This window comes from Hemitrygon akajei, unplaced genomic scaffold (genome assembly GCF_048418815.1).
Source record: "Hemitrygon akajei unplaced genomic scaffold, sHemAka1.3 Scf000037, whole genome shotgun sequence".
In the NCBI taxonomy this organism is placed as follows: domain Eukaryota; kingdom Metazoa; phylum Chordata; class Chondrichthyes; order Myliobatiformes; family Dasyatidae; genus Hemitrygon; species Hemitrygon akajei.
The window spans coordinates 6351323-6370846 of NW_027331923.1; the positions used below are offsets into that span (position 1 = coordinate 6351323).

The following is a 19524-nucleotide window of genomic DNA, read 5'->3' on the forward strand; positions in this document are numbered from 1 at the left end:
TGGCCATTTGGGAGTCTGGGATTTTGGTGGGATACTGTTTTGCATTGCACATTTCGACAATGATAACCCCACAGGAAGCCGGTGACCATTTGGAACTCTAGGAGGATGGTGGGATACTGGTTTACATTGTACAGTTCCACAATGATAACCCCTCAGGAAGCCAGTGGCCATTTGGGACTCTGGGAGGATGGTGGGATTCTGGTTTACATTGTACATTTCCACAATGATAAACCCTCAGGAAGCCGGTGGCCATTTGGGACTCTGGGAGGGTGGTGGGATACTGGTTTACATTGTACAGTTCCCCTATGATAACCCGTCAGGAAGCCGGTGGCCATTTCGGACTCTGGGAGGATGGTGGGATACTGGTTTACATTGTACACTTCCACAATGATAACCCGTCAGGATGCCGGTGGCCATTTGGGACTCTGGGAGGATGGTGGGATACTGGTGTACATTGTACATTTCCACAATGATATCCCCTCAGGAAGCCGGTGGCCATTTGGGACTCTGGGAGGATGGTGGGATACTGGTTTACATTGTACAGTTCCACAATGATAACCCGTCAGGAAGCCGGTGGCCATTTGGGACTCTGGGAGGATGGTGGGATACTGGTTTACATTGTACAGTTCCCCTATGATAACCCGTCAGGAAGCCGGTGGCCATTTGGGTCTCTGGGAGGATGGTGGGATACTGGTTTACATTGTACGCTTCCACAATCATAACCCGTCAGGATGCCGGTGGCCATTTGGGACTCTGGGAGGATGGTTGGATACTGGTTTACATTGTACATTTCCACAATGATAACCCCTCAGGAAGCCGGTGGCCATTTGGGAGTCTGGGATTTTGGTGGGATACTGTTTTGCATTGCACATTTCGACAATGATAACCCCACAGGAAGCCGGTGACCATTTGGAACTCTAGGAGGATGGTGGGATACTGGTTTACATTGTACAGTTCCACAATGATAACCCCTCAGGAAGCCAGTGGCCATTTGGGACTCTGGGAGGATGGTGGGATTCTGGTTTACATTGTACATTTCCACAATGATAAACCCTCAGGAAGCCGGTGGCCATTTGGGACTCTGGGAGGGTGGTGGGATACTGGTTTACATTGTACAGTTCCACAATGATAACCCCTCAGGAAGCCGGTGGCCATTTGGGACTGTGGGATGATGGTGGGATACTGGTTTACATTGTACATTTCCACAGTGATAACCCCTCAGGAAGCCGGTGGCCATTTGGGACTCTGGGAGGATGGTGGGATACTGGTGTACATTGTACATTTCCACAATGATATCCCCTCAGGAAGCCGGTGGCCATTTGGGACTCTGGGAGGATGGTGGGATACTGGTTTACATTGTACAGTTCCCCTATGATAAACCGTCAGGAAGCCGGTGGCCATTTCGGACACTGGGAGGATGGTGGGATACTGGTTTACATTGTACACTTCCACAATGATAACCCGTCAGGATGCCGGTGGCCATTTGGGACTCTGGGAGGATGGTGGGATTCTGGTTTACATTGTACAGATCCCCTATGATAACCCGTCAGGAAGCCGGTGGCCATTTGGGACTCTGGGAGGATGGTGGGATACTGGTTTACATTGTACGCTTCCACAATGATAACCCCTCAGAAAGCCGGTGACCATTTGGTACTCTGGGAGGATGGTGGGATACTGGTTTACATTGTACAGTTCCACAATGATAACCCCTCAGGAAGCCGGTGGCCATTTGGGACTCTGGGAGGATGGTGGGATACTGTTTTACATTGTACAGTTCCACAATGATAATCCCTCAGGAAGCCGGTGGCCATTTGGTACTCTGGGATTTTGGTGGGATACTGTTTTGCATTGCACATTTCGATAATGATAAACCCTCAGGAAGCCGGTGACCATTTGGGACTCTAGGAGGATTGTGGGATACTGGTTTACATTGTACAGTTCCACAATGATAACCCCTCAGGAAGCCAGTGGCCATTTGGGAATCTGGGAGGATGGTGGGATACTGGTTTACATTGTACAGTTCCACAATGATAACCCCTCAGGAAGCCGGTGACCATTTGGGACTCTGGGAGGATGGTGGGATACTGGTTTACAGTGTGCATTTCCACAATGATAACCCCTCAGGTAGCCGGTGGCCATTTGGGACTCTGGGATTTTGGTGGGATACTGTTTTGCATTGCACATTTCCACAATGATAACCCGTCAGGAAGCCGGTGGCCATTTGGGACTCTGGGAGGATGGTGGGATACTGGTTTACATTGTACAGTTCCACAATGATAACCCCTCAGGAATCCGGTGGCCATTTGGGACTCTGGGAGGATGGTGGGACACTGTTTTACATTGTACAGTTCGACAATGATAACCCGTCAGGAAGCCAGTGGCCATTTGGGACTCTGGGAGGATGGTGGGATTCTGGTTTACATTGTACATTTCCACAATGATAACCCCTCAGGAAGCCGGTGGCCATTTGGGACTCTGGGAGGATGGTGGGATACTGGTTTACATTGTACAGTTCCACAATGATAACCCCTCAATAAGCCGGTGGCCATTTGGGACTCTGGGAGGATGGTGGGATACTGGTTTACATTGTACATTTCCACAGTGATAACCCCTCAGGAAGCCGGTGGCCATTTGGGACTCTGGGAGGATGGTGGGATACTGGTGTACATTGTACATTTCCACAATGATATCCCCTCAGGAAGCCGGTGGCCATTTGGGACTCTGGGAGGATGGTGGGATACTGGTTTACATTGTACAGTTCCACAATGATAACCCGTCAGGAAGCCGGTGGCCATTTGGGACTCTGGGAGGATGGTGGGATACTGGTTTACATTGTACAGTTCCCCTATGATAACCCATCAGGAAGCCAGTGGCCATTTGGGACTCTGGGAGGATGGTGGGATACTGGTTTACATTGTACAGTTCCACAATGATAACCCCTCAGGAAGCCGGTGGCCATTTGGCCACCCAAATTCAGCATTTTTTTCCAATGTCCCATACACTTGTTGTAGCAAAAACTCATTACATACAATACAATACTTAACTCAGTAATAATATGATATGCATCTAAATCACTAGCTCAAAAAGCATTAATAATAGCTTTAAAAAGTTCTTAAGTCCTGGCAGTTGAATTGTAAAGCCTAATGGCATTGGGGAGTATTGACCTCTTCATCCTGTCTGAGGAGCATTGCATCGACAGTAACCTGTCGCTGAAACTGCTTCTCTGTCTCTGGATGGTGCTATGTAGAGGATGTTCAGGGTTTTCCATAATTGACCGTAGCCTACTCAGCGCCCTTCGCTCAGCTACCGATGTTAAACTCTCCAGTACTTTGCCCACGACAGAGCCCGCCTTCCTTATCAGCTTATTAAGACGTGAGGCGTCCTTCTTCTTAATGCTTCCTCCCCAACACGCCACCACAAAGAAGAGGGCGCTCTCAACAACTGACCTATAGAACATCTTCAGCATCTCACTGCAGACATTGAATGACGCCAACCTTCTAAGGAAGTACAGTCGACTCTGTGCCTTCCTGCACAAGGCATCTGTGTTGGCAGTCCAGTCTAGCTTCTCGTCCAACAGTACTCCCAGATACTTGTAGGTCTTAACCTGCTCCACACACTCTCCATTAATGATCACTGGCTCCATGTGAGTCCTAGATCACCCGTCAGGATGCCGGTGGCCATTTGGGACTCTGGGAGGATGGTTGGATACTGGTTTACATTGTACATTTCCACAATGATAACCCCTCAGGAAGCCGGTGGCCATTTGGGAGTTGGGATTTTGGTGGGATACTGTTTTGCATTGCACATTTCGAAAATGATAACCCCACAGGAAGCCGGTGACCATTTGGAACTCTAGGAGGATGGTGGGATACTGGTTTACATTGTACATTTCCACAATGAAAACCCCTCAGGAAGCCAGTGGCCATTTGGGACTCTGGGAGGATGGTGGGATTCTGGTTTACATTGTACATTTCCACAATGATAACCCCTCAGGAAGCCGGTAGCCATTTGGGACTCTGGGAGGATGGTGGGATACTGGTGTACATTGTACATTTCCACAATGATATCCCCTCAGGAAGCCGGTGGCCATTTGGGACTCTGGGAGGATGGTGGGATACTGGTTTACATTGTACATTTCCACAATGATAACCCCTCAGGAAGCCGGTGGCCATTTGGGACTCAGGGAGGATGGTGGGATACTGGTTTACATTGTACAGTTCCCCTATGATAACCCGTCAGGAAGCCGGTGGCCATTTGGGACTCTGGGAGGATGGTGGGATACTGGTTTACATTGTACACTTCCACAATGATAACCCGTCAGGATGCCGGTGGCCATTTGGGACTCTGGGAGGATGGTGGGATACTGGTTTACATTGTACAGTTCCACAATGATAACCCCTCAGGAAGCCGGTGGCCATTTGGGACTCTGGGATTTTGGTGGGATACTGTTTTGCATTGCACATTTCCACAATGATAACCCCTCAGGAAGCCGGTGGCCATTTGGGACTCTGGGAGGATGGTGGGATACTGGTTTACGTTGTACATTTCCACAATGAAAACCCCTCAGGAAGCCGGTGGCCATTTGGGATTCTGGGAGGATGGTGGGATACTGGTTTACTTTGTGCATTTCCACAATGATAACCCCTCAGAAAGCCGGTGGCCATTTGGGACTCTGGGAGGATGGTGGGATACTGGTTTACGTTGTACAGTTCCACAATGATAACCCCTCAGGAAGCCGGTGACCATTTGGGACTCTGGGAGGATGGTGGGATACTGTTTTGCATTGCACATTTCCACAATGATAACCCGTCAGGAAGCCGGTGGCCATTTGGGACTCTGGGAGGATGGTGGGATACTGGTTTACATTGTACAGTTCCACAATGATAACCCCTCAGGAATCCGGTGGCCATTTGGGATTCTGGGAGGATGGTGGGACACTGTTTTACATTGTACAGTTCCACAATGATAACCCGTCAGGAAGCCAGTGGCCATTTGGAACTCTGGGAGGATGGTGGGATTCTGGTTTACATTGTACATTTCCACAATGATAACCCCTCAGGAAGCCGGTTGCCATTTGGGACTCTGGGAGGATGGTGGGATACTGGTTTACATTGTACAGTTCCACAATGATAACCCCTCAGTAAGCCGGTGGCCATTTGGGACTCTGGGATGATGGTGGGATACTGGTTTACATTGTACATTTCCACAGTGATAACCCCTCAGGAAGCCGGTGGCCATTTGGGACTCTGGGAGGATGGTGGGATACTGGTGTACATTGTACATTTCCACAATGATATCCCCTCAGGAAGCCGGTGGCCATTTGGGACTCTGGGAGGATGGTGGGATACTGGTTTACATTGTACAGTTCCACAATGATAACCCGTCAGGAAGCCGGTGGCCATTTGGGACTCTGGGAGGATGGTGGGATACTGGTTTACATTGTACAGTTCCCCTATGTTAACCCATCAGGAAGCCGGTGGCCATTTGGGACTCTGGGAGGATGGTGGGATACTGGTTTACATTGTACACTTCCACAATGATAACCCGTCAGGATGCCGGTGGCCATTTGGGACTCTGGGAGGATGGTTGGATACTGGTTTACATTGTACATTTCCACAATGATAACCCCTCAGGAAGCCGGTGGCCATTTGGGAGTCTGGGATTTTGGTGGGATACTGTTTTGCATTGCACATTTCGACAATGATAACCCCACAGGAAGCCGGTGACCATTTGGAACTCTAGGAGGATGGTGGGATACTGGTTTACATTGTACATTTCCACAATGAAAACCCCTCAGGAAGCCAGTGGCCATTTGGGACTCTGGGAGGATGGTGGGATTCTGGTTTACATTGTACATTTCCACAATGATAACCCGTCAGGAAGCCGGTGGCCATTTGGGACTCTGGGAGGATGGTGGGATACTGGTTTACATTGTACACTTCCACAATGATAACCCGTCAGGATGCCGGTGGCCATTTGGGACTCTGGGAGGATGGTGGGATACTGGTTTACATTGTACAGTTCCACAATGATAACCCCTCAGGAAGCCGGTGGCCATTTGGGACTCTGGGATTTTGGTGGGATACTGTTTTCCATTGCACATTTCCACAATGATAACCCCTCAGGAAGCCGGTGGCCATTTGGGGCTCTGGGAGGATGGTGGGATACTGGTTTACGTTGTACATTTCCACAATGAAAACCCCTCAGGAAGCCGGTGGCCATTTGGGATTCTGGGAGGATGGTGGGATACTGGTTTACTTTGTGCATTTCCACAATGATAACCCCTCAGAAAGCCGGTGGCCATTTGGGACTCTGGGAGGATGGTGGGATACTGGTTTACGTTGTACAGTTCCACAATGATAACCCCTCAGGAAGCCGGTGGCCATTTGGGACTCTGGGATTTTGGTGGGATACTGTTTTGCATTGCACATTTCCACAATGATAACCCCTCAGGAAGCCGGTGGCCATTTGGGACTCTGGGAGGATGGTGGGATACTGGTTTACGTTGTACATTTCCACAATGAAAACCCCTCAGGAAGCCGGTGGCCATTTGGGATTCTGGGAGGATGGTGGGATACTGGTTTACTTTGTGCATTTCCACAATGATAACCCCTCAGAAAGCCGGTGGCCATTTGGGACTCTGGGAGGATGGTGGGATACTGGTTTACATTGTACAGTTCCACAATGATAACCCCTCAGGAAGCCGGTGACCATTTGGGACTCTGGGAGGATGGTGGGATACTGTTTTGCATTGCACATTTCCACAATGATAACCCGTCAGGAAGCCGGTGGCCATTTGGGACTCTGGGAGGATGGTGGGATACTGGTTTACATTCTACAGTTCCACAATGATAACCCCTCAGGAATCCGGTGGCCATTTGGGATTCTGGGAGGATGGTGGGACACTGTTTTACATTGTACAGTTCCACAATGATAACCCGTCAGGAAGCCAGTGGCCATTTGGGACTCTGGGAGGATGGTGGGATTCTGGTTTACATTGTACATTTCCACAATGATAACCCCTCAGGAAGCCGGTGGCCATTTGGGACTCTGGGAGGATGGTGGGATACTGGTTTACATTGTACAGTTCCACAATGATAACCCCTCAGTAAGCCGGTGGCCATTTGGGACTCTGGGATGATAATGGGATACTGGTTTACATTGTACATTTCCACAGTGATAACCCCTCAGGAAGCCGGTGGCCATTTGGGACTCTGGGAGGATGGTGGGATACTGGTGTACATTGTACATTTCCACAATGATATCCCCTCAGGAAGCCGGTGGCCATTTGGGACTCTGGGAGGATGGTGGGATACTGGTTTACATTGTACAGTTCCACAATGATAACCCGTCAGGAAGCCGGTGGCCATTTGGGACTCTGGGAGGATGGTGGGATACTGGTTTACATTGTACAGTTCCCCTATGTTAACCCATCAGGAAGCCGGTGGCCATTTGGGACTCTGGGAGGATGGTGGGATACTGGTTTACATTGTACACTTCCACAATGATAACCCGTCAGGATGCCGGTGGCCATTTGGGACTCTGGGAGGATGGTTGGATACTGGTTTACATTGTACATTTCCACAATGATAACCCCTCAGGAAGCCGGTGGCCATTTGGGAGTCTGGGATTTTGGTGGGATACTGTTTTGCATTGCACATTTCGACAATGATAACCCCACAGGAAGCCGGTGACCATTTGGAACTCTAGGAGGATGGTGGGATACTGGTTTACATTGTACATTTCCACAATGAAAACCCCTCAGGAAGCCAGTGGCCATTTGGGACTCTGGGAGGATGGTGGGATTCTGGTTTACATTGTACATTTCCACAATGATAACCCGTCAGGAAGCCGGTGGCCATTTGGGACTCTGGGAGGATGGTGGGATACTGGTTTACATTGTACACTTCCACAATGATAACCCGTCAGGATGCCGGTGGCCATTTGGGACTCTGGGAGGATGGTGGGATACTGGTTTACATTGTACAGTTCCACAATGATAACCCCTCAGGAAGCCGGTGGCCATTTGGGACTCTGGGATTTTGGTGGGATACTGTTTTGCATTGCACATTTCCACAATGATAACCCCTCAGGAAGCCGGTGGCCATTTGGGATTCTGGGAGGATGGTGGGATACTGGTTTACTTTGTGCATTTCCACAATGATAACCCCTCAGAAAGCCGGTGGCCATTTGGGACTCTGGGAGGATGGTGGGATACTGGTTTACGTTGTACAGTTCCACAATGATAACCCCTCAGGAAGCTGGTGGCCATTTGGAATTCTGGGAGGATGGTGGGATACTGGTTTACATTGTACAGTTCCAAAATGATAACCCCTCAGGAAACCGGTGGCCATTTGGGACTCTGGGAGAATGGTGGGATGCTGGTTTACATTGTACAGTTCCACAATGATAATCCCTCAGGAAGCCGGTGGCCATTTGGGACTATGGGAGGATCGTTGGATACTGGTTTCCATTGTACAGTTCCATAATGATAACCCCTCAGGAAGCCGGTGGCCATTTGGGACTCTGGGAGGATGGTGGGATACTGGTTTACATTGTACAGTTCCACAATGATAACCCCTCAGGAAGCCAGTGGCCATTTGGGACTCTGGGAGGATGGTGGGATACTGGTTTACAGTGTGCATTTCCACAATGATAACCCCTCAGGTAGCCGGTAGCCATTTGGGACTCTGGGATTTTGGTGGGATACTGTTTTGCATTGCACATTTCCACAATGATAACCCGTCAGGAAGCCGGTGGCCATTTGGGACTCTGGGAGGATGGTGGGATACTGGTTTACATTGTACAGTTCCACAATGATAACCCCTCAGGAATCCGGTGGCCATTTGGGATTCTGGGAGGATGGTGGGACACTGTTTTACATTGTACAGTTCCACAATGATAACCCGTCAGGAAGCCAGTGGCCATTTGGGACTCTGGGAGGATGGTGGGATTCTGGTTTACATTGTACATTTCCACAATGATAACCCCTCAGGAAGCCGGTGGCCATTTGGGACTCTGGGAGGATGGTGGGATACTGGTTTACATTGTACAGTTCCACAATGATAACCCCTCAGTAAGCCGGTGGCCATTTGGGACTCTGGGATGATGGTGGGATACTGGTTTACATTGTACATTTCCACAGTGATAACCCCTCAGGAAGCCGGTGGCCATTTGGGACTCTGGGAGGATGGTGGGATACTGGTGTACATTGTACATTTCCACAATGATATCCCCTCAGGAAGCCGGTGGCCATTTGGGACTCTGGGAGGATGGTGGGATACTGGTTTACATTGTACAGTTCCCCTATGTTAACCCATCAGGAAGCCGGTGGCCATTTGGGACTCTGGGAGGATGGTGGGATACTGGTTTACATTGTACACTTCCACAATGATAACCCGTCAGGATGCCGGTGGCCATTTGGGACTCTGGGAGGATGGTTGGATACTGGTTTACATTGTACATTTCCACAATGATAACCCCTCAGGAAGCCGGTGGCCATTTGGGAGTCTGGGATTTTGGTGGGATACTGTTTTGCATTGCACATTTCGACAATGATAACCCCACAGGAAGCCGGTGACCATTTGGAACTCTAGGAGTATGGTGGGATACTGGTTTACATTGTACATTTCCACAATGAAAACCCCTCAGGAAGCCAGTGGCCATTTGGGACTCTGGGAGGATGGTGGGATTCTGGTTTACATTGTACATTTCCACAATGATAACCCGTCAGGAAGCCGGTGGCCATTTGGGACTCTGGGAGGATGGTGGGATACTGGTTTACATTGTACACTTCCACAATGATAACCCTTCAGGATGCCGGTGGCCATTTGGGACTCTGGGAGGATGGTGGGATACTGGTTTACATTGTACAGTTCCACAATGATAACCCCTCAGGAAGCCGGTGGCCATTTGGGACTCTGGGATTTTGGTGGGATACTGTTTTGCATTGCACATTTCCACAATGATAACCCCTCAGGAAGCCGGTGGCCATTTGGGACTCTGGGAGGATGGTGGGATACTGGTTTACGTTGTACATTTCCACAATGAAAACCCCTCAGGAAGCCGGTGGCCATTTGGGATTCTGGGAGGATGGTGGGATACTGGTTTACTTTGTGCATTTCCACAATGATAACCCCGCAGAAAGCCGGTGGCCATTTGGGGACTCTGGGAGGATGATGGGATACTGGTTTACGTTGTACAGTTCCACAATGATAACCCCTCAGGAAGCTGGTGGCCATTTGGAATTCTGGGAGGATGGTGGGATACTGGTTTACATTGTACAGTTCCAAAATGATAACCCCTCAGGAAACCGGTGGCCATTTGGGACTCTGGGAGGATGGTGGGATGCTGGTTTACATTGTACAGTTCCAAAATGATAACCCCTCAGGAAGCCAGTGGCCATTTGGGACTCTGGGAGGATGGTGGGATACTGGTTTACATTGTACATTTCCACAATGATAACCCCTCAGGAAGCCGGTGGCCATTTGGGACTCTGGGAGGATGGTGGGATACTGGTTTACATTGTACAGTTCCAAAATGATAACCCCTCAGGAAACCGGTGGCCATTTGGGACTCTGGGAGGATGGTGGGATGCTGGTTTACATTGTACAGTTCCAAAATGATAACCCCTCAGGAAGCCAGTGGCCATTTGGGACTCTGGGAGGATGGTGCGATACTGGTTTACATTGTACATTTCCACAATGATAACCCCTCAGGAAGCCGGTGGCCATTTGGGACTCTGGGAGGATCGTTGGATACTGGTTTCCATTGTACAGTTCCATAATGATAACCCCTCAGGAAGCCGGTGGCCATTTGGGACTCTGGGAGGATGGTGGGATACTGGTTTACATTGTACAGTTCCACAATGATAACCCCTCAGGAAGCCAGTGGCCATTTGGGACTCTGGGATTTTGGTGGGATACTGTTTTGCATTGCACATTTCCACAATGATAACCCCTCAGGAAGCCGGTGGCCATTTGGGACTCTGGGAGGATGGTGGGATACTGGTTTGCATTGCACATTTCCACAATGATAACCCGTCAGGAAGCCGGTGACCATTTGGGACTCTAGGAGGATGGTGGGATACTGGTTTACATTGTACAGTTCCACAGTGATAACCCCTCAGGAAGCCGGTGGCCATTTGGGAATCTGGGAGGATGGTGGGATACTGTTTTACATTGTACAGTTCCACAGTGATAATCCCTCAGGAAGCCGGTGGCCATTTGGGACTCTGGGAGAATGGTGGGATACTGGTTTACATTGTACAGTTCCACAATGATAACCCCTCAGGAAGCCGGTGGCCATTTGGGACTCTGGGAGGATGGTGGGATACTGGTTTACATTGTACAGTTCCACAATGATAACCCCTCAGGAAGCCGGTGGCCATTTGGGACTCTGGGAGGATGGTGGGATACTGGTTTACATTGTACAGTTCCACAATGATAACCCCTCAGGAAGCCGGTGGCCATTTGGGACTCTCGGAAGATGGTGGGACACTGGTTTGCATTGTACAGTTCCACAATGATAACCCCTCAGGAAGCCGGTGGCCATTTGGGACTCTCGGGAGATGGTGGGACACTGGTTTGCATTGTACAGTTCCACAATGATAATCCCTCAGGAAGCCGGTGGCCATTTGAGACTCTGGGAAGATGGTGGTATACTGATTTACATGATGGAATAACCGTTGGAGCAATAATAATACCAACAATCTGATTACGATTCTCGTGCTCAGTCGGGAGCCAGAAAAGAACGCGACATCAGGGTTCCGGGTCTTTATGGGGAATGGTCGGGGTAAAAGGGGAAAGAAAGCCCTGAGATCTGAAGCATTATCGCCGTAAAGACATCATTTACTTCCTAAGTCCTGATGATATTGGATGTCTGTTGTCATGGGACAACAAAGAGGAGGGAATGGGGAAATATGTACTGAACTTTGCATTTTATTGTGAGTATCTGATGAGACAAAATGGAGCTGTACAAACCCCGGAGTGCTGAGCTAGTAAATGCAATATATGTAGGTGACTAAAGTAGCCGGAGGAAACGACAAGAAATGTGCTCACTAAAGGAACTCGTGACTGCAAACACTGAACGCTGTGCAGAAATGAGGAAGTAGCAGAGAAGACTCAACCGGAGATGGCAGCAACAACAAATGTATCGGGAGCACGGAGCTCGCTGGGAACAGTAACCAAGTCTCGTTCTTATGTACAGAAGGAAGACTTTGTCAACGCTGTGTTTGAAGTCCCCTCCCATCCCTGGTGAGAATGGAGGTGAACTTACCCCCTGCAGGTAATAAAGAATAAAGCTGCTTGATGAAGAAACACTCAGTGTTGGGATTGTGTTCTGTGAGTCTCAGCAGAGAGATACTTGACAGGGTGTTAAGGGTGAAAGGTGGGGAGTTTATGGGGCACATGAGGGGATACCTCTTCACTCAGAGGGTCACAGGAGTGTGAAATGAGCTTCACACATCCACAACACATCTGCCCCCGAATGAGGTGGAGCCCAAATGGCGGGTCCCTCAAACGAGCTGTTGCCGACCGGAGACCGGGGTCTTCGGGCTGGTTTGGTGCCACCAGAGTACATGATGTGTGCCCCTGGTGATGGACACACTGACGATAGGTGTCGGCGCTTGGGGGGGGGGGGGGGGGCAGTGTTGTACTTGTACGGGTGGCTGGAGATATCTCAGAGCCAGACAAGGGCTCGTCCTTTATTCTGGGAGGTCCTGGTACCAGTTGTAACGGGGTTTACCCGACGGTGCAGTCTGGGAGGTCAGGGACTGGGCCGTCTCCAGTGCCAGTACAGTCACTCTCAGCTGAGCCTGGAGTGGGAGCAGGGACGGTTCCTGTTGATATACGGACATGAAGGTCCAAACCCGGGGAGAAGCCATTGTCAAATTTCACCAAGAAACAATCAGGCCAAACAAACTTCAGGCAGAACTGGTCAGGATGACAAACAGACATCAGTACACAGAAATGACAACTTATAAAATCAGAAATAAACCAATGTAAAAGCAAATTTAAAACCAGCTCCTTTGCCTGAGGATGGGTGGAATGGAAATGGTCCCGAGGCAAAGGAGGTGGTTTCACACCGTCTGCACGACTCAGTCGCCCCATTGAAGGAGTGGCAGTGGTGATTGAGTTTGCACTGAGAGGGGGATTGGACACGGAGGGACAGGCCTGATGAGGGTCGGTTTGATTGCCGAAGGGATCTGCTGTCTTGTCTTGTGGACTGGCCACTCACGGCTTCCTCACCGCCTCAGACACTGAAAGCCCGTGTTTACCTGCTCTCCCGCCCGCCGGGTCCAGGCAGTCTCGTTCCCCCTGGGAGATGAAAGAGAAAGTAAATTCACCCGCTTACAACTGGACAATGATGCGTGTTAATTATTTGGAGAATGCAGATCAAACAATTAGTGAGGTTGTGGATGTCACCAAAACCGGTGTGTGGAGAAAGTGAGGGTTGTCTAAGGTTACAGTGGGATCGAGACCAGTTGGGAAAGTGGGCCGAGGAATTGCAGGTGGATCTTAGCTGTCACTCAGAAACAGTTCTTCAGGGGGTCAAAGACGACTGAGACACGAAAGAGAACTTTTCTTGGGCTCTGGATTTAAACAGACAAGACTGGTGCACTCGTTCATCTCGTTTGAAGGTACCACGGCAGAATATAAGTTGTTGCTCCGCCACCCTGAGGGTGCAGTCATCAATTAGGAGCAACTTCGCACCATCCTCCACAAGTCTGACTTACCAGTCAGCAAGCATTTTAATTCTTCATTCCCAGTCCTGTTCCGCCGTGTCGATCCATGGACTCCTCTTGTGCCAAGATGAGCTCCCCCCACCCCCAGGGTGGAGGAGCTACACATTATATTCCGTCACATTATATACCCTCCAATCTGATGACATGAACATCGATTTCCACTCAGGAGAACAAATTACCGTCACCCTCCTCTATGCCCCACTCTGACCTTTTACTTCTTCTCACCTGCCTACACTCCTCCCGGGACCCTCCTCCTGCCCTCTCTGGTCCACTCTCCTCTCCTATCAGATTCTTTATTCTCCAGCCCACCCTTTCTTGACCTTCCCCACCCACCCGGCATCAGCTTCCAGCTCGCCTCCTCCCCTCCCCCACCACATTCTTATTCTGGCATCTTCCCCCGTGCTTCTCTGCCCTGCAGAAGGCTCTCGGCCAAAAAGCGCCGACTGTTTATAATTTTCTATAGATGCTGCCTGAGGTGCTGAGTTCCTGCAGCGTTTTGTGTGAGTCGCTTTGGATTTCCAGCATTTGCAGACTTTCTCCTGTTAGTTCCAGAAATCGCCGTCCGTGACCAGGCGATCACATGCGCATGCGTAAGGGGCGCGGGGGGGGGGGGGGGTTCGCGCATAGATGGAAAACGCTGGCCTTGTCATCTATGGCTGCCTCTTTACCCAGAATCCCACACGAGGAAGAGACCCATCTATCCACCACGGCTCCAGCTCCTTCGCTCCTCATCAGAAAGTTGCCCGGAGCCCTCGTAAAGAGAGAGGGAAAGGACTTGGACTGTCCCGGGGTGCGGAGGAAAGGTGTGTCCGGAGTTCACAGTAATTGGATTTCAGTCGCGGTTCGGACTGAACCGGTTCAGGATGGCGGGAAGGGAACAGTAAATCAAACAGCCATGCATTACAACAGTGGTATGCAGAAGAGCATTTTGGACACACAATATGTTGAACCTTGAAGTGGATGGGCTACATCAGCAAAAGACCACGAACATACACTCAGTAGACCCTTCATAAGGTACCTAATAGAGTGGCCACTGTATTAAACATCGAGGAAGCAGTTGATTAAATGAGTAGCCAGTCCCCCCAGGAACGCAGGACGTGCCTGCTTTCTTCTCCGAGACAAAAGGCTCGGAGTCTCGGCGGCAGGTAGGAGCGGGGATCTGGGCGGATTATTATCGGTACCGGCGTCCGAACCGCGACTGAAATCCAATTACTGTGAACTCCGGACACACCTTTCCTCCGCACCCCGGGACAGTCCAAGTCCTTTCCCTCTCTCTTTACGAGGGCTCCGGGCAACTTTCTGATGAGGAGCGAAGGAGCTGGAGCCGTGGTGGATAGATGGGTCTCTTCCTCGTGTGGGATTCTGGGTAAAGAGGCAGCCATAGATGACAAGGCCAGCGTTTTCCCCGTTAGTCCTTAGGCCGTATTTGGAATCGCAAAGGGAGGGAAGGGGAGTAGATGGATCACTCGGGCACCACCGAGCGCTGAGGAGCTTACCTTCCAGTCAATGAAAATGTCAATTTTTACTGTATGAAAAGAATGAAACAAAATCTTTACATCAGTTTTAGTCCTTGTGGAAATCACCTTTGTTCCATCTTGATCTGGACCTTTCTACCTGTGAGAACATGTTTAGTACCATTCGCTTTGAGTACATAATGATACCAATTACCTTTGGCCTGGGTAACAAGTGACCTGTCGCGTTCTCATCACAAATATGCCACACTCCAATGAGAACGAGGACTGCCCTCCCCATCATGTTCATTGGCATTGCCTCTGATGGGCTCTCCACCGTCAATCACCTGTGCGGAGGGGCAGAGTAATTCGAAACTGTCCAGGGTTTGCCGTGTAACATCACATGCTCTTTGTAGTGCTGTAGCACATGACCAGAACTTGAAATAATACCAATGTTTTCCCTAATTTATTTTTCTCACCACGTATGGACCGACTATTTGTCTGAAAGTTAAATGTTTAAACAGCCTGAAAACAGCACGGCATCAACAAAATACCAGCTGTGCAGCAACAAAGGCTCTCTGTGGGAGCATTTCAGTTACTGCGCAGCTCAGAATAATATGGGACAGAGAATAATACTAATGGAAGGAATCAGACTGGGCCAAGTCACAGATTGAATGTCCCATTCTCACACAGACAGGAAAACTGTCGGGGAATTAGATGGACAGACCAGTTGCCGGCACCATGAACAGTTAGAAGGTGAGTTCTTCCCCCAACTTGGGTTGAACCTCGCTGTAACAGTGTGATGTCAGAGATCAGAAAGGAGACTAAAATTATCTCATAATATATTGGCTGTGAAAATTAATCAGATACAGGAGCAGAATGAGGTCGTTTGGCCCATCCAGTCTGCTCCACCATTTCATTACAGCTGATCCATTTCCCTCTCAGCCCCACTCTCCTGCCTTCTCCCCATATCCCTTCCTGCCCTGACTAATCAAGAATCCATCACCCTCTTCCCTAAAATATACCCAATTACTTGGCCTCCAGAGCAACTCATAACAACAAATTCCACAGACTCACCACACTCCGGTTAAAGAAATTCCTCCTCATCTCCATTCTGAAAGAACAAAGCTCGATTTTGAGTCTGTGTCCTCTGGTCTCAGACTCCCCCACTCTAGTAAACATACTCTCCAATCCACTCTATCGAGACTTTTCAATGTTCGATAGATTTCAATGAGGGCCCCTTCATTATTCTGAACTCCAGTGAGTAGAGGCCCCAAGCCATCAAATGTTCTTCATCTGACAAACCTTATAATTACAGAAATATTTTTGTAAACTTCCTTTGAACGCTCTGCAATGTAAGCACATCTGTTCTACTTAAGGGGCCTGAATCTGCTCTCAACAGTCCAAGTGAGGCCACACTTTATAAATACTCAACAACACATCCTTGCTTTTATATTCTCATACTCTTCAACATTATTTCCTCTCCATTGAGAAAACAGTCTGCACTCTCATTGCTTCTAACAAAGTGGATGACCATACACTTCTCTGAATGATGGCTTTCATTCATTGATGTCTTTTGTAAATCTTTTTTACAGGTTAGAAATGGCAAAAATTGTGTACGGGAATTTTAAACAGAACAACCTGTCAGTTTGCTGTCTCTGCCCAGATATTAAAGGAGTTACTAGATATTTAACAATGTGTCACTGTTGATCCTTGGAGATGAAGAATTATGTCATCACAGCTGGAAAAGTGCTTTGTGTCTAAAATGAAGTTTTCTGTTGTAACTCACTGAAATCCACTGGAACTGGGGAGCTGAGAACACACCAGCATTTGTTCACCTGAGATCAGTTCTTCAACTACATTGATTGTGCAAGGGGTTTACTACATCTGACATTTGACTTATGAATTGGCAAAGAACTGTGGGAAGGGATTCACTCTTCACTCACTCATCTGACCTGCATGCACACCAGCGAGTTCACACTGATAAGATGTCGTTCACCTGCGCTGATTGTGGGAAGGGATTCACTCGGTCATCCAGCCTACTGACACACCAGCGAGTTCACACTGGTGAGAAGCCGTTCACCTGCTCAGACTGTGGGAAGGGATTCACTCAGTCATCGCAACTGCAGAGACACCAGTCAGTTCACACCGGGGAAAAGCCATTCACCTGTTCAGACTGTGGGAAGGGATTCACTTGGTCATCTGAACTGAAGATACATCAGCGAACTCACACTGGGGAGAGGCCGTTCACCTGTTCAGACTGTGGAAAAGGGTTTATTCGGTCATCTCAGCTGAAGGTACATCAGCGAATTCACACTGGGGAGAGGCCGTTCACCTGCTCAGTCTGTGGGAAAGGATTCACTCATTCATCTGTACTGAAGGTACATCAGCGAATTCACACAGGGGAGAGACCATTCACGTGCTCAGACTGTGGGAAGAAATTCACTGACTCATCCAGGCTACAGGCCCACCGGCGAGTTCATACTGGAGAGAGGCCGTTCACCTGTTCAGACTGTGGGAAGGCATTTACTCGGTCATCTCAAGTGATGGTACATCAGCGAATTCACACTGGAGAGAGGCCATTTTCCTGCTCTGAATGTGGGAAGAGATTCACTCATTTATCTGACCTACAGGTGCACCAGCGAGTCCACACCGGAGAGAGACCATTCACCTGCTCAGACTGTGGGAAGTCCTTTATTCGATCAGTTGAACTGAAGACACATCAGCGAATTCACACTGGAGAGAGGCCATTCACCTGCTCAGACTGTGGGAAAGGGTTTATTCGGTCATATCAACTGAAGGTGCATCAGCGAGTTCACACTGGGGACAGACCATTCACCTGCTCAGACTGTGGAAGGGGATTTACTCAGTCATCTCAACTGATGATACATCAGCGTATTCACACTGGGGAGAGGCCGTACACCTGCTCTGAATGTGGAAAGAGATTCAGTCAGTCATCCGACTTACAGACACACCGACGAGTCCACACTGGGGAGAGGCCATTCTCCTGCTCCCAATGTGGGAAGAGATTCTCTCAGTCATCCCACCTTGTGACACACTACCGAGTTCACACTGGGGAAACTGTTTAAACAGGCGACAGGCTACAGGCTGGATATTTCACCATCACAGTTACTGAATCAAGTTCAAAAGTGACTGTTGGTGCCGAACTTGGTAATTATTGCTGCTGTTTATCAAACCCAGTTCTGCACTCTGGTCACTGGATGTGGGAGGTATTCCTCAGCTAATGTTCCCGTTTAATGGGACTGGAGTTTAATGGTTTGGATCTGTGACACCGAAATCAGTTCTCATTTAAATTCTGACCACATTGACAGAATCTCCTTTCTCTCCCCTGACTATCATCTCCTATAACTACCGCAAGGCATGAATTTACACTTCCCTGTTGAGCATCAGAGCCGACAGTGCTACCGGCCTTTCTGTTGCTGCCGTGCCCCAATGGGTCAACCACCACCCACCCAGCAGTATCCAACAAGGTGTTCTGCTGAGGAGAATGCCCACAGGACAGCCCCGCACTGTCTCCCTAATGACCCTTACCTCTGCTGGTGGTCACACATCTCCTATCCGAAGCTTGTACTCTGGGTGTGGCCACCTCTTCAGATGTTTCTGTTCAAATATTATTATTATTATTATTATTATTATTATTATTATTATTATTATTATTATTATTATTATTATTATTATTATTATTATTATTATTAAAAATAACACAGGTACATTGAAGTAACAACACTCACAATCCCTCAAAACAAATTATCTTAAAGATTGAACATTTTTGTGAATTAAAAATCCCTACTAAGCAAGAAAAGTGAGAGAGAAAAGAAACCCATTGGGGGTATAACCCCGGAGCCAGGCGTCATACAGAAAGCTTCTAAAAATAAACATCAAACCGCCAACAAGAAAGAAAGATATATCAAAAAACAATTACACTTAGATAGTGGAGGAAATCTATCAGCTAACTGAAATGATAATAACGAGCAAATGAGCCCCATCTCTTCTCAAAATCAAATAAAGGTTCAAAGGTTCGACTTCTAACATTCTCCAAGCTAAGACACAGCATCACTTGAGAGACCCATTGTGACAAAGTAAGAGCTGATATGTCCTTCCATTTCAACAAGATGGCCCTCCCAGCTGTTAATGTAACAAACGCAATAGCATGTTGGTCAGACACAGAAATACCATGGATATTTTGAGGAATTATTCCAAAAAGCACAGTCAACTTCTTTTCTTTCTTTTTACAATATTTTTATTCAGAAGAAAAGAATGATTTACAGAGTGCAATACATTGATACATCTCAACATAACTTGTGTACA

At 48.6% G+C, this 19524-nt stretch overlaps 1 protein-coding gene across 3 annotated transcripts in view; it reads left to right on the forward strand.

Moving 5' to 3' along the window:
• Window positions 1-19524, forward strand: part of LOC140720184 (uncharacterized) — a 94983-nt gene that overhangs the window by 56134 nt on the left and 19325 nt on the right. The window contains exons 1-2 of one of the 3 annotated variants that reach the window (XM_073035064.1): window positions 15912-15951; window positions 16791-18232. The exons of the other annotated variants lie outside the window; for them this stretch is intronic. Coding sequence (XP_072891165.1) covers window positions 17097-18232 — 1136 coding nt within the window. The 5' untranslated portion in view covers window positions 15912-15951; window positions 16791-17096. Of the gene's footprint in view, window positions 1-15911; window positions 15952-16790; window positions 18233-19524 lie in introns of those variants that run through there. 3 annotated transcript variants of the gene reach the window in all.